Here is a 15,696-nt window from a genome sequence, read left to right as displayed (position 1 = left end):
TTGGATACCATTCGATCTCAATACTACTATTTAACAATCTGCGTTATACTTAAATAGCTTGATCTATAAATAATTGATAAGTTTCATCGTCTGTATTTTTAAACAACACTTTAGCTTTATCGTCGTTTCTTTCAATCATTCAAAAATAACAAATACAGTTACGTTCAGTGCTAGTCAAGTTCACTGACCACTGCCAGCTACGACTGCCATGTCAATAAATTGACAACTGTACCACTCATTGGGGCAATATATGTACCAACCGTTTATTGAAATCGCCACAATAATATGAAACTGCTTTTCCTGATTGTCTTAATTACGTTTATACATATACAGGCACGAATACTATAATCATAGAATATTTTATTGCTTTACGGTAAAACAACGCAATATTTGTTTATATTTGAACGTTAAGGGAGAAAACGTGTAAAATATGTACTCCTATCTACGAAAACAGAGACTAAAATGGTCCAACTTCGGGTTAAAAATACTAACAGAAAATTGTCATGTAGTTAGTGTTACGAACTTTTATTTATTATGATTATATTTCAATTGTATCTAGAGTAGGATATAAATAGATACAACAGAATGTACGTGGAATCCGTTCATTTCTAATCTAAAGGTGTCTGTTTTCTTCATTTTTCAAAACGATCAACAAGAACGTTACGCGACATCGTAGTTCCCATATGCTCGTCGCTCTCTCGAGTCAATCCTCTTTTATTCTATCGAGCTTGTACGTAAAAAGAAGCATCCTCAGTCTGGCCTCCTCTTTGCGATAGTGAGCCTCTTCTAATTTAATCCGAGCCTCCTCTTTCAACATAGCAGCGATGTCGACCTTCATTTGTGCTTCTGAGAGGGCCAACGCGTGCAGTTCCTCGTCTCTATGAAGAGATCTTTTCCCTTTACGAGGTTGCTCGTGAATCGAAGGAGAGATCAACGTTTGCGTTGCGTTCGATTTATATATTAAATGACTTCCCTCGTTTTCTTTAGTAGGCGAGCCCCAATCTTTGGACTTCTCGAAAGCATCCCCCATCGGGCCGTGCGGTAATAAATTAGAATCGACTTTATTGCCGACGGAATCTGAGAAAACGGAGAAACGTAGACGAAATTAATTTTTAACTATACTTTCGTCTTACAATTCTTAAGATGTACTGACGTATTTCCATAAATACTTTATTATAAACTTTGAGAAAATTTCGGATCGAAATTGACACCCTTACGTAACCAGCAAAATTATATGTATAACCTGTATCTTTACAATGATTCTCTTCTTTCAAATTTTGTTTCGGAGGCTTCACGGTATAAACGCTTTGCAACGTAAACGGTTCTGATTCTTTTGGCTCGAATACGACGTTCGGCGGCAACCCCACAGTGCCAGCAGGTATGGGAACTTCTGGTTTGGGGTTTCTATTTTCCCAGTATTTTGATCGTGCGTGATCTTTGGACAACTGGCAGAAACTCTTCGAGATGCTTCGGAAAGAGACATTAATATCAATATCGAAATACTAGAAAAGCACTAAAAAGAAATATCTTGTAAAACGTAAAGCCGACCCCTTCAAAGAAACAAATTTTTTTACTGCGCCATCTTTATTTTTGACGTAAATATTTGAAACGAACGCGACAAACGAAACACCCTGTACACCGATACGAAAATTTATGAATGCGTTGTAATTGTAATTACCGTAACTTCTTTTCCTCCCGATTTCGTTTGCAAGCTTTCATGTTTTCCCAGCATCGCCTTAATTGTACGGCCGAACGCACGCCTTGGGGACCTACCATCGAGTTATAATCGCTGGCAAGTTGAGACCAGGCTGACTTCCGTTTACACATTGATACCGGATCGGACTTCTTCTCTTCGATGTCTTCGTATTTGTTTATCAACGTGATCAGAAGCTCACGTTCCTCGAAGCTGTAGGTTTTCCGTGTACTTTTCAACGACGAAGAAGCCATTTTAACGCGGTGAAAATGCTAGACTATCGTTGCCGTCTTCTGCTGTTTATGTTTCGATGCAAGCACAATTTAATGGCAAAGTTATTATACAAGGGTCAGTGGCGTAGCTAGAGCTTCTGCCACCCAAGGCGGTCCTTCGCTTTGTTCCCCCCCTCACAGATATTTATTTTGGTTTTTGGAAATACAACGATACACAGTATTTCGATATAACTTTGCTGGCATTCTGATTTTCATACCGGTATCGAGTTCTTGCTTTTAAGCGGAATATCATACAAGTACTAGAAATGCCACCTACTGGCAAAATTGATACACTTTGAGCTTTCGTCGCTGAATACCTCATATTGGTAAAACGTTCATGTTTGCAACGAAATAGTTCGTTGACAGACAAGGTATAGGAGTAGACGTTACACCACAAACAAGGTAAACGAGTGGACCTTTCACCTAATGTATTTTTTTGGCCCGTTCCTCAGGGGTCCCGGGACCCCATTAGCATTTTCGTGTCACTCGCAACGTTACCAACAGATTCAGAAATGAATTTTAATCCCTTCCATAGTCAACTCACATGGATTTACGTAAAACTACAGCTGTTTGCCTATCAATATTAATTCAGTGAATAGTTTCTCAACTGACCGCCATCCATGAGAAGAAGACGCTAAAATCACCTCCGAATTTTTCGCTCACGTATGGCAATTGTTCGAACTGACGTACAAAAAGACAAAAATTAACGAGATACACTCTCCCAAAGTGGAACAAAATGTTAAAAATATCATGCATCAAATTGTAAGGGGATCCTCGTAAGAAAGCTTTAATCTTCGTAATGGTTTTAATGGGTCGATGATCAACAATGACTAGCTTATGGTCACTAGAGGTCAACAGTGAGGTTGAAATCAAGGTCAGCGGTCCAGTGAAGATCCAGAAATGGTCAAGAGGTGGGACCAATCGAAATAGTTTCTTTGTAGATAAGATAGTCTTAACTGTTAACTTTAACTTTGGCTCTGACTGGTCTCCCTACCCTTTCATCATCTTAGACATATAGGCAAGGTCACTGCGAAGAATTCTTCAGTCTCGTCGCGAATTCGGGAGAGTACAAACAGCCGGGGACCGCTGCTGATCTCTGCTGGCCGCTGCTGACCACTACTGACCACTACTGACCACTACTGACCACTACTGACCACTACTGACCACTACTGACCACTACTGACTAATGCTCTTACCACTACTGACCAGTGCCGGACGGTGATGGCCTGCGGTAAGAACTGTTTAAAAATTCTCTCCCCTCTTCTATTCTATCATTTGATGCCAATTTTGCTTCAATGAACTGATTTTGCCTTGCTTGTCTAACTGATGTTGCTATAATATGAATATTTTCTTACTTTACAGCTGGCCCAGTGGTAACTACCCTATGTACTGACAACAAGTAGTAAGTCCACTCCACTTATTTATATTTTATTATTTTTATTTGTTTGTTTGATGTGAATTCAATTTTATTTTTCTATCTGATTTTATTTGGTTATTATGAATGTTCCTTTTCTCTGTTTCTACTTTTACATTGTTTTTCGATTTTATGTGATTGCTTTAATATGTATAATGTTACAAGATATAATAATGTAATATTGTTTTCAATCATATACTATATTTGTTTCTGTACAATTTCATGAATTTTTATTTTTACGATCTTGCTCGAATTCTCGTAATATTCTATGGAGGTACTTTGTTGATTCTTTCATTTCCTTTGATTGTTTGGTGTTGATTCAACCTGGTGTCTCGATGGTTGTTTCGATGACACTGATTAATATAAGATTTTTATTTTTACGTTTCAGCTTAAATTCTTGTAACATTTTGCTAATATACTCTTGTAGCGGCCATTGTATAGCCACTATGCCCTTGCCAGAGTATGAATGGGAATGGAATGTAAGGATAGTTTTAAGCTTTCTATTTTTCCATTTTCCCAGGGTCTCGTGCGAGCCTGGTCGTCCTGTTAAACACTTGGCGACCAGAGCCGTGCGAGGCGTCTGTTTTCTTTCGAGGTTTCGCCTGGGCCTCGGACCACCCTGATCCGGGCCCGGCGATCCTCTTGACTTTTACGACTCTCTTTCGCTAAACTTTTCCTACACTGACAAGGAACCATCGCGAACGGTCCGGCTTCGATTTTGATGAAACTTTGTACACTTATAAAGCAGCCAAAAATAATCGACACGTATTTTTTTTTAGCTGCGGTAACTCGAGTTTAAGGGGTGAAACCACCCCTTGAAGTTTTGGCTCGAAACGGCTATCTCGAAAACGGAAAGACATACAAAAAAATTGTTAATGGGCGAGATTGATGGTTTCTTATGTACAATAACATGGTGTTAAAAAATTAAAAAAAATACAATTTGTTTATAACAAAAAAAAATTTATTAACTTAATTTTTCATTTTATTGAAATTTTCATAATGACAAAAAATGACGAGCATTTTATTCCAAATCCATTGGTATGCGGTTTTTTAAAATTGCCTGCTACAGTTTTGCAGATTTTGATGATTCACATCTTGCGCGCACATCCATTATGGTAGTAGCCGTTCTAACTTTGATTTTAATGAAGCATTGTAGGCTTGCACTAAATTATACAGTAACAAGTAACAAGTAATAATAACAGTAACAAGTTTCTTAACAGCAATGAAAAGATTTTCTTTTATGCCCACCTATGACATTGTGGAAATGGGGGAGCGATTTATAAATTATAAATACATACAGTGTGTATACCAGGAGATAAAGATACACTTATTATTCTCATGATGTACTTGCTTTAAAATACAAATTGAATAAATAAATATTGTCATTTCTGCGGCTCGCCTCTGATGCAGTTTACGCACGTTATCTAAATCTTCACTGTTGTGAAAGCATTCTGTGTAATTTGTATAATAAAAATACGTGTCAAATGAGATTAGTATGTGCATCTGTATCTCTGTTGTTATTAACATTCTTTAAAATCGAGACGGTTTTTGTAATAAACATGATAAAATGGGTATATTGAAATGGAGTTTGTATTATACCTTTTGATAACGTGACATATCGTAAAGTTAATTAAATTGATTGCCCTTGTCATGTGAAAATAATATTTGTTGGTAGATAAGTGGGAGAACTTGGATATATATATATATATTGCAATTAGCTCTTTATAAGCGTGTAGAACATTGTTGGTTATCCATACAGCCGATTTGCCGATTCTGGGCATTTAAACGATGCACTTATCCAGCCAATCTTTTGTTGCATATATCCAGCTTTTACTGTATTCGGAAAGATGGTAAATATTAATCCTATTAATGTAATAACTTTACTGTCTGCTGCGTTTGTTGAGTGGAACCAGGGACCCACGCCAATTAATAGCGCAGAAGAAAATTTAAGGGATGTATTATTCGATTTAATTGTAAGAAGTGTCGAAGACACGGCATTCCTGGTTGAACATGAAACGTGTGTTGAAATGGACGGGACGCCTATCGACCAAGAAAATCAGGATGCTGATTTGAACTGGTTGTGGGTAGATGAAGAGGAGGAAAATAGGACACCGAATATTCCAAACATATACGAACAAGACGTTGTATGTCATTCGAATAAGGAATACATCCCATTCGAATATAAAAGGAAAGCTGTGGCGTACTGGAACAGCGGGAAGTCGAAGCGATTAAAATTAGACACCGTACGTTCCAAATTCCGTCACGTGAAATCCGAAAGAATGCTTCGTAAATGGGCTTTACAAGTTGAACAGGGTGGCACAAAAAAGGAAAAGATAAAACGTATTGCAGAGTATACATTTAATAAAATGGAAGCTCGGCAGTTAAGAGTAATTGTGCATGAAGTAGATCTACGGCGATGGGCTTTACAAGCGAGGGACATAGAAAATTTACAAACATTTAAAGCCGGATATACTTGGCTATACACTTTTAAAAAGATGTTTAGATTAGTGTCCAGAAAAATTACCAGATTTGTAACCACAAATATGGTAAATCGAGAAGACGATATTCATTTGCAATGCAGCGCATTCGTGAATGAAGTAAAATCATATATAGCCCGAAATGAACCACACAATGTTTACAATTCCGATCAAAGTGGTTTTAATTTGGAATTACATTCAGGGCGCACTTTGGCTGAAGAAGGTATAAAAATCGTAGATCATTCTTCTATGGCTGAAGAAGGTATAAAAATCCAGCCAACCATTTCAGCTGATGGACAATTACTGTCACCATTATTTATTGTACTGAAACAGAGTACAGGACATTTCGGGCCGATTGTGGAACAACATTTATTTCGCCCTGACAATGTATATCTTGTAGCTTCAAAGTCTGGCAAATTAACTACGGACCATTTCAAGACCTGGTTAAGAGAGATTTACTTCGCAAATACTGGGGCCGCAACAGTTCTAATTCTTGATTCCTGGAGTGGTCACTGTAAGAAGACGGTGAACGAAGTTACTCCCGAGGGTAAAAATGTAAAACTTTTTATAATACCAAAAGGTGGAACAAAGTATGTTCAACCAATGGATGTTTACGGTTTCCGCACTTGGAAAAATTTCGTCCGCCGATTTTCCGATATAGTTCTCGTTTTAAATCACGACATTAATCTCCACGCTAGGAATAATATAATTAAACTTCAATGTCTGGTCCACAATCAATTTTCATCGCCAAGGTTCCAAAATTTTATTAAATACTCCTGGTATAAATCCGGATATATAGATGAAAAGCCAAATGCATTCCAGAATCCTGTTGAGTACTGCTATTCTGTTGAAAATGAGCCAACATGTCATATTTGCGGTGACGTGGCAATAATTAAATGCGCATGGTGTAAGAAATCTTTATGTTTCAAACATTTTTTCGACGAGTACCACTATTGTCGGAACTATATAGAATAATTGTTATACACACTGCATATATTTATAATTTATAAATCGCTCCACCTTTGCCACGATGTCATAGGTGGGCAATAAAAATAATTAATCCTTTCGTTGCTGTTAAGAAACTTGTTACTGTTATTATTACTCGCTACTTATTACTGTATAATTTAGTGCAAGCCTACAGTGCTTCATTAAAATCAAAGTTAGAACGGCTACTACCATAATGAATGTGCGCGCAAGATGTAAATCATCAAAATCTGCAAAACTGTAAGAGGCAATTTTAAAAAATCGCATACCAATGGATTTGGAATAAAATGCTCGTCATTTTTTGTCATTATGAAAATTTCAATAAAATGAAAAATTAAGTTAATAAATTTTTTTTTGTTATAAACAAATTGTATTTTTTTAAATTTTTTAACACCATGTTATTGTACATAAGAAACCATTAACCTCGCCCATTAACAATTTTTTTGTATCTCTTTCCGTTTTCGAGATAGCCGTTTCGAGCCAAAACTTCAAGGGGTGGTTTCACCCCTTAAACTCGAGTTACCGCAGCTAAAAAAAATACGTGTCGATTATTTTTGGCTGCTTTATAAGTGTACAAAGTTTCATCAAAATCGAAGCCGGACCGTTCGCGATGGTTCCTTGTGAGTATTTTCCAGTTTCGTTTTTCCGTCTTTTTGTCCTGTCTCTTTTTCTCTACCTTTGCTATTAGGGTAAGAAATTGTATATATTCAGGGGACGTGAGAAGAAAGACCCCCAGTCTATTTTAGACCCGAGTCTGGCTAAGACGTCGCGTGTTTGCGAAGCCAGTTATAGTATCAATTTTACCTACGTGTGGCTACACTCCCGACACCCGCAAAATAAACCATTTAATAATTGTTGGGGTAGATTGAGGGTTGTCACTTGAACCTCCAGTCCCCTCACTCTGTTCAATTCCCTTTAGCTAGGTGATAGATCATTTTTAAGAGTTTATTAAATTTCTTACTATATCTTACTAATGTAAATATTAGTTTTGATGTACCTTCACCCCTATTTAAGCTTCGACTGGTTGTATACGTGCTTTCTTTGGCAAGTGTAGTTAGTATCTTTTGCTTAAAATTATAATCTTCTTGCACACCGCGATTTTTAAGATGACAAATGTTATAGTAGATTCAATTATTTTTAATTTGACACTCATTTTAAAATGAATATATAATGAGTATATATACTACGAGTACATAACTTTCTCTCGTTCGCTTGTTCTCTGGTTCTCGTTTTCCGAGATTACTTATAATTATATTCATTTTAAAATAAGTGTCAAATTAGTAGCTTTTGATTGTTCTTTACATTCTTCAATAATTAAATTCACTTTCATAATTGAGTTGACTTCGATATCGAAGATACCCAAAGTCTTTCTTTACTTATTAAAATATATCATTAGATTGACGTGCAAGAAGATATTTCGTGACAAATACATTTTAGAGTCAAAGTAACCTCGTATATTATGTACTATTTTTACTTTGTCACTACACTTGCCTGTAGTTGTAGTATTTGTAGTTTTACAGATTCGGTGTTGGGCATATGCTTCTTGCAGGTGTCAAATTTTTGTTTGTTCTCTTACTAATCTATTAAACAAGTTTCTGTTACAGAGCATATTCTTATGGAAGTTTTAGGTTTATAGAAGTAACAATTAAGAATTGTTAGAATTTTGTTTGATATTGCTTTGTTTGTGTTTCAGGAAATCATCGTAGGATAAATAGAAGATAAAAGAAAGAAGAATGTATTTCATGTATTTTGTTTCAGATTGCTTAGTTTATGTTTTAATAATTTAGATTTATAGTTAGGTAGAATGTAACAGTATGTTTCAGGAAATCTTCGTCGAAGGATCAACAAAGAAGAATATATTTTCTATGTATTTTGTTAGATGATTAGATAGGTAGGATGTAAACGAATTTAGATTTATAGTTAGGCAGGAGTTTGATTCTCTATATTAATCATTATATCAGGCAGACAATATTTTGGTCTATTTCTCTGTTTTGTTGATGAGAATTTAGAGGCAAATTCTTTTTCAAAAAACTCTTTCGTTGGTTGTTTCCTTCGTTGGTTGCACTTTCGTTTATTGCTTCTTCGACCAACGATTGCTGGTCACAAAAGATCTTTACTAATGGAGGGTGGTTGAGATTCGGTTAGGGCGGGTCTTCATTCGCAGCAACCTCCACGTGGTGAGACCTGGGTAATATTATTTAGCGTTTAATTAATAATCGTATCACTCTTAGCTGGGTAATGCAATTATTAATTAAAAACTAAATAATATTAGCGAATTGGCTGCGATCCGCTTTGCATAGGTCATCATAAATATAGAGCTTCTTCGCTAGGTTAGTTTTGATTCTCATTGATTCATCAAAGATTCTAGAGTATTGTCAGAGAAGACGAGGTATACGAGTAGATCTTTCACCCAATGTATTTTTTCGGCCTATTTTTATGAGGCCTCGAAACCCTATTACCATTTTCGTGTCATTCGCAACGTTACCAACAGATTCAGAAATGAATTTTAATATCTTCCATAGTCGACTCACATGTATTTACGCAACACTACAGCTATCTATATCTAATAGTTTCTCAACTGACAGTCATTCATGTGAAGGAAACACTAAAATCACCTCCGAATTTTCAGGTCGGTATGGCAGTCAGATTGGACCACCACAGACGAGATATATGAATAGACGTCTCACGTAATGTAATTTTTCGGCCGGAGTTTCTGGGGTCCCGAGACCCCATTACCATTTTCGTGTCACTCGCTACGTTATCAACAGATTCAGAAATTAACACAAGAGGAAGCGAGACAGAAAATAAAATTACATAAATTTTATTATTTTTTAACGGAATTAAAGCTGTAGGGTCCATCATTGGACATTAATCGATTAATTTCATTGGAGAAATCAATCGATTAAGAGTATTTAAAAATTTCAAGATTATTAAAATTCATAAGGATGTATTTCATTGATACGTACACCGCAAATTCTCTATTTTTTATTTTAAATTGTAATACATCATTTATTAAAAAAATAACTCGGCAGAAACGTATTTGCGACTCGAAATCAGTTTAATCAGACTGTGCATCGGGGCCCCGGAAACTCCTCATTCCTCGCTTTCGCACACTATGCTCAATTGCGTGTACGTGAGCTCGTTGAGTTTCGCAAGAGCTGAGAAGAACAGGCTGATACTCGCTTTCCTTCTCGCTCTTGCATCGCTGACGTCGTTTACATTTCTCGAAAGCAACCCTGGCATCGCCAACCGTTCGAATCGTCAGTAAACGACAAAAGCCATCGTGACTGACAGACCGTACATTTCTCGAAATCGGACCTGGGCGCTTTTTGAAGATTCATTGACTTTCCATACGAAGCGACCATGCGTTATATACATATACATGTTATACATGTTAGGAACTATAAATTGTATAACTTTCGTTGTATATCTACTTTCTAATAACATGGGAAAATTTTAAAATATAAAAAAATGTAAGAATACTGTAGAATTTTTGCAATGGAGAATTATTGAAAGAAAATGAGGTAATTATTTAGAAAAGGCCGGGTCTCACCGATTTCGATGATTTTTGAATATGTTGTAGAAATCAACATTTTGAGCAACTTTTTCCTAGACATATAACCGCCGCTCGGCCTTAGTTTCCGAGATTTTTCTTCAAAAAGATCGCTACTACTACAATGAATTCTGTCTATATGTACATATCTGTGACTCTGTATTGCATCAGTCCACGATCGTTGCTTTTTTCTCTTGTTTGTATTAGTCGGCATGACAACCGACGACAAATAATGTATAATGTGTCGAGCTAAATCTAGTTCTGCATTGTTGTCAAAGGTTCGAATATTCTGAAGTATGGAACTCGCCAAATACATTACGCAGGCTATTTAGGTGAATTCTTCTTCCGTCGACAATATCATGCTAATGATCTAATAATTCAATTTGTCGAAATAATGGCTGAAATCTTTCCCACTTCTGATAATATCAATAAAGAAAATTGAAATAGAAAATGAATGCGTGGCCGCCGTTTGGCGGCCGGCTACACAAATCGAGTTTTTAAGCACAGCTGTTATACGCATTCATTGCCGGCCGCCTCGATGTATCTATAGAAACAATAAACAATCGGCGAGTCGTATACATACTGCAGATTTTTTGTCAACAATCGGCGAGTCGTATATATATAACAGGCACGTAAGTGTAGATAGAATTCATTGTAGTAACAGCGATATTTGTGATATTATATGGTACAACTTTGGAACCAAGTAAGGCATTGTGTTGAAATTTAGTTTATATGTATTTATGGACATTGAAGAACACATATTTACAATACAAAATAAAAATTTATTTCTCATAATTTTCTATGGTATGGTAAATTCTGAAACAATTCCCAATATACATAGCAGGTTGATTTATACATGTTTCACAATAAAATGTTGTTTGACGTCTTTCTCCTGGTGTTTTCCTGTCGGAACATATAATGCAGTCCCGGTTTCTTTGGCCTACATTTGGAATATGTAGCTTATTATTCATTCTATTGTCCGACAAAGAACGTTAATTTATTTATAACGAAGATAGCAATAGGAATGGTTCGACTTTGAATGAAGTTTCGATTTTACGTTTATAGTTTTTTACGTTTACGTTTTATGTTCTTTATGTTAAATAATTTTAGTAAACATTAAATAATATAGTTTATATAGTTACGTTTATTGTCCACGTGTTTGAATCCGACCATACGCCTCTGACCATCCTCGACAATCCTTCCACTTCCAACGTAAAAACGGCTGATATATTTCTCATTTTAATAGAATATTTCCCATTTTAATAGGAAAGTACAGGAAAACATGTGTTTCTTAAAAAATTGCGGTGAAATCAGTTCATTCTTCTTAATCACTAATAAACTTTCATGTCCCCTCAGAGGGGACAACCGAGTGCAAAGGGTTAAAATATGTTCATAAAATATTATCGTTTTAAAACGTGTATTTCCGTAAAAACAAATTTTTGTAATTTTTTCTTCATTATGGTATATTGCTTATACATTGTATATGCCTACACAGGTCGGAAAGTCAAAAATGCCTAGGCAGTCGAGAATCTCGGCTCGAGAATATGCGAGATCGAATTTCAGCTGTGTTGAGAGCAAGAAGGATAGACTGACATTCGCCGCCTTTCTCGAATCTACGAAGCTATACGAAACGCCAGAACTCATATACAAGGTGGTTGGCATTAGTGTGTGTGAGTGGTGGGGCAGTTCCCTTTCGGCACGGGTCTGCCGTCTGATAATACTCCACTGTCTTTTCCAATCCCTCCCATAATCAACTCACATGTATTTACGTACACACTCAGCTGGCTGCCCATCAATACTAATTCAGTGCCTAGTTTCTCAGCTAACCGCCATCCATGAGAAGAGGCCGCTAAAATCAGCTACGAATTTTCAGGTCGGTATGACAGTCAGATTCGGCCGCGAAAGTCTATAAGGTGAAACGTCTATTCATATATCTCGTCTGTGGTGAAACGTCTATTCATATATCTCGTCTGTGCTCTAACTTCGTTAGTTTTCCGAATTTCAATTTAATATTTGGTAGATATATTTTCGAGACTACATACTAAAAGAAAACGCAAAAAAAATTCTATTTTTTAAATCCCACAAAGTAGAAGGGCTCCTTAACGACGCGGATAAGAACTTTTTAGCTAGTTTAGAAATTTATGACATGTGGAAGAATAGTTTTCAATAAAAGAATTTTAACGATGAACCGCTTTTTCCAAACTTTAGAAAATTTAGTAAAATATATAGTTTTGACACTTCCACATTCTAATGCCGAAGCAGAGAGAATTTTTTCTATTATTACAGATGTGAAGAATAAAAAGAGGAATCAAATGGATACGAGCACTTTAGATGCAATTTGTGAAGTACGATCGTATTTTCAGAGTAATAATATTGATTGCCTTTCTTTTCAACTAGACTCTGCACACTTAGAACTACACAATTATAACAATTTATTTCCTTCTACTAGTAATGACTAAATAATGATGAAATAGAACATGTATTTTTTAAATTAATTCTATTTACTATACTTTTTCTTTTCTAATATATACATTACATTTTTTCGATATTCATTAAAATTTGAACTTTTGAAACTTTTTTACAACTTTTGTAAATATTTCTTCTGCTTGCTTTTCATATTTTATTTTTGTTACATTTTGTTGCATATTATTTACAGTATTTTACTACTTTTATTTCTCATTTAATATGCTATAAATGTAATTAATTTAATTAATTCTTTACTTATTTATTTAAATATTTTTATAGTATATTTTCATTTATTATAATGTAATATTTCTTTTCTCTATTCATATTTGTACTTCTTTCTTGCGATTTTTTCTGGAAGCAAATATATACGTATGAGCGTGTGTGTATGTTATAAATCAGTAATTTTTTTTGTTACAACAACTTTCTGGAAATGCTTGCATTTATTTATGTGATCAGACTACGGCTACCACACCACACGCCACACGCCACACGCCACACGCCACACGCCACACGCCACACGCCACACGCCACACGCCACACGCCACACGCCACACGCCACACGCCACACGCCACACGCCACACGCCACACGCCACACGCCACACGCCACACGCCACACGCCACACGCCACACGCCACACGCCACACGCCACACGCCACACGCCACACGCCACACGCCACACGCCACACGCCACACGCCACACGCCACACGCCACACGCCACACGCCACACGCCACACGCCACACGCCACACGCCACACGCCACACGCCACACGCCACACGCCACACGCCACACGCCACACGCCACACGCCACACGCCACACGCCACACGCCACACGCCACACGCCACACGCCACACGCCACACGCCACACGCCACACGCCACACGCCACACGCCACACGCCACACGCCACACGCCACACGCCACACGCCACACGCCACACGCCACACGCCACACGCCACACGCCACACGCCACACGCCACACGCCACACGCCACACGCCACACGCCACACGCCACACGCCACACGCCACACGCCACACGCCACACGCCACACGCCACACGCCACACGCCACACGCCACACGCCACACGCCACACGCCACACGCCACACGCCACACGCCACACGCCACACGCCACACGCCACACGCCACACGCCACACGCCACACGCCACACGCCACACGCCACACGCCACACGCCACACGCCACACGCCACACGCCACACGCCACACGCCACACGCCACACGCCACACGCCACACGCCACACGCCACACGCCACACGCCACACGCCACACGCCACACGCCACACGCCACACGCCACACGCCACACGCCACACGCCACACGCCACACGCCACACGCCACACGCCACACGCCACACGCCACACGCCACACGCCACACGCCACACGCCACACGCCACACGCCACACGCCACACGCCACACGCCACACGCCACACGCCACACGCCACACGCCACACGCCACACGCCACACGCCACACGCCACACGCCACACGCCACACGCCACACGCCACACGCCACACGCCACACGCCACACGCCACACGCCACACGCCACACGCCACACGCCACACGCCACACGCCACACGCCACACGCCACACGCCACACGCCACACGCCACACGCCACACGCCACACGCCACACGCCACACGCCACACGCCACACGCCACACGCCACACGCCACACGCCACACGCCACACGCCACACGCCACACGCCACACGCCACACGCCACACGCCACACGCCACACGCCACACGCCACACGCCACACGCCACACGCCACACGCCACACGCCACACGCCACACGCCACACGCCACACGCCACACGCCACACGCCACACGCCACACGCCACACGCCACACGCCACACGCCACACGCCACACACCACACACACAAAACTATGTTTTACAAATGTATTCAGTTACTATTGATAAAGTATATGTTTCCAGTTTATAATTGTATACATTTTATGTATTTCTGTGTTTCACGTTCATTTTTACGTTCAATATTTTTGTTCGAATACTGGTTTCTGCAGTTTTCCTTACCCTAGCAACAAGCTGTTTTCCGTCATAAAAACTTTTTCTCTTTCCCTGTAACTTCCTTAAATTTTGTTCCTTACTACGATCCAACGGTACCCTAAATTCTAGTTAAATGTATACGGCAGTGAGGACTGTAACGCTCGCTCCAGTACGCATCATCAGGCAAATCCCACGAAAGTCCACCTTTGGTCGAACATAACATAATATATTTGTATTACTTTAATTAAGAGTTAGTAAATTCTTGAAAACCTAACCCTGTGCTGTTGTAGTCGCAAAACTCATATAGTTGTCCAACGGATAGCGGTACTTTTGAAAAATTTTTTTTTTTATTTTGATTTTGATTTTTATTCTATTCTTCCCCCCTATAAATTTTATGTTTGTATTATATAATTGAGCCAATCCTGGCGGCACTGCAATGCCAGGCTGACTCGCGACAGAGGTGGAGCAAGCTCCAACTGCTCCGTCAATTTCCAAAAATCAGATTAATATTCTGACTCCCCGATGGGGAGTGTATCAGATATTAAGCTGATAAGAACAGATACTACACTTTGATCTTAGCCATAAGGCCGAGAAGCGATGCCATTTGAAGTTTCTACAGCCCTCTTATATTGTACAGAAGCAATAATAGCTGTGAGAAAAAAGTTACCGAAGACATCACCTAGCGGTGCGCGGTAGAACCAAACTACTACTCTTCCATATATGAAGGTTACACTGTAAAACATATCGATTATAATACATATGTTGAATTGATATTATTTTGTATTATAATATAATAAATAAAAACGAATTT

General features: G+C 38.8%; 1 protein-coding gene and 1 non-coding gene across 2 annotated transcripts; both read right to left on the bottom strand.

The window, feature by feature from the left end:
- Window positions 1-703: 703 nt before the first annotated feature.
- On the bottom strand, window positions 704-1,947 carry LOC122401193 (myb/SANT-like DNA-binding domain-containing protein 3). Its single transcript, XM_043403171.1, has 3 exons — window positions 1,679-1,947; window positions 1,244-1,467; window positions 704-1,077 (listed from the first exon to the last, which is right to left on the bottom strand). Exons 1-3 carry the CDS (start codon window positions 1,945-1,947, stop codon window positions 704-706), a joined length of 867 nt encoding a protein of 288 aa, XP_043259106.1.
- Window positions 1,948-15,291: 13,344 nt separating this feature from the next.
- Window positions 15,292-15,484, bottom strand: LOC122401211. The gene has a single exon (XR_006259427.1). It is a non-coding gene; the product is annotated as a U2 spliceosomal RNA (small nuclear RNA).
- Window positions 15,485-15,696: the final 212 nt, after the last annotated feature.

Source organism: Colletes gigas, unplaced genomic scaffold, assembly GCF_013123115.1.
Source record: "Colletes gigas isolate AHSC1104 unplaced genomic scaffold, ASM1312311v1 Colletes_gigas_Sc00022, whole genome shotgun sequence".
In the NCBI taxonomy this organism is placed as follows: Eukaryota; Metazoa; Arthropoda; class Insecta; order Hymenoptera; family Colletidae; genus Colletes; species Colletes gigas.
The sequence above is the reverse complement of the archived record's forward strand: the minus strand, read 5'-3'. Positions and strand labels throughout refer to the sequence as shown.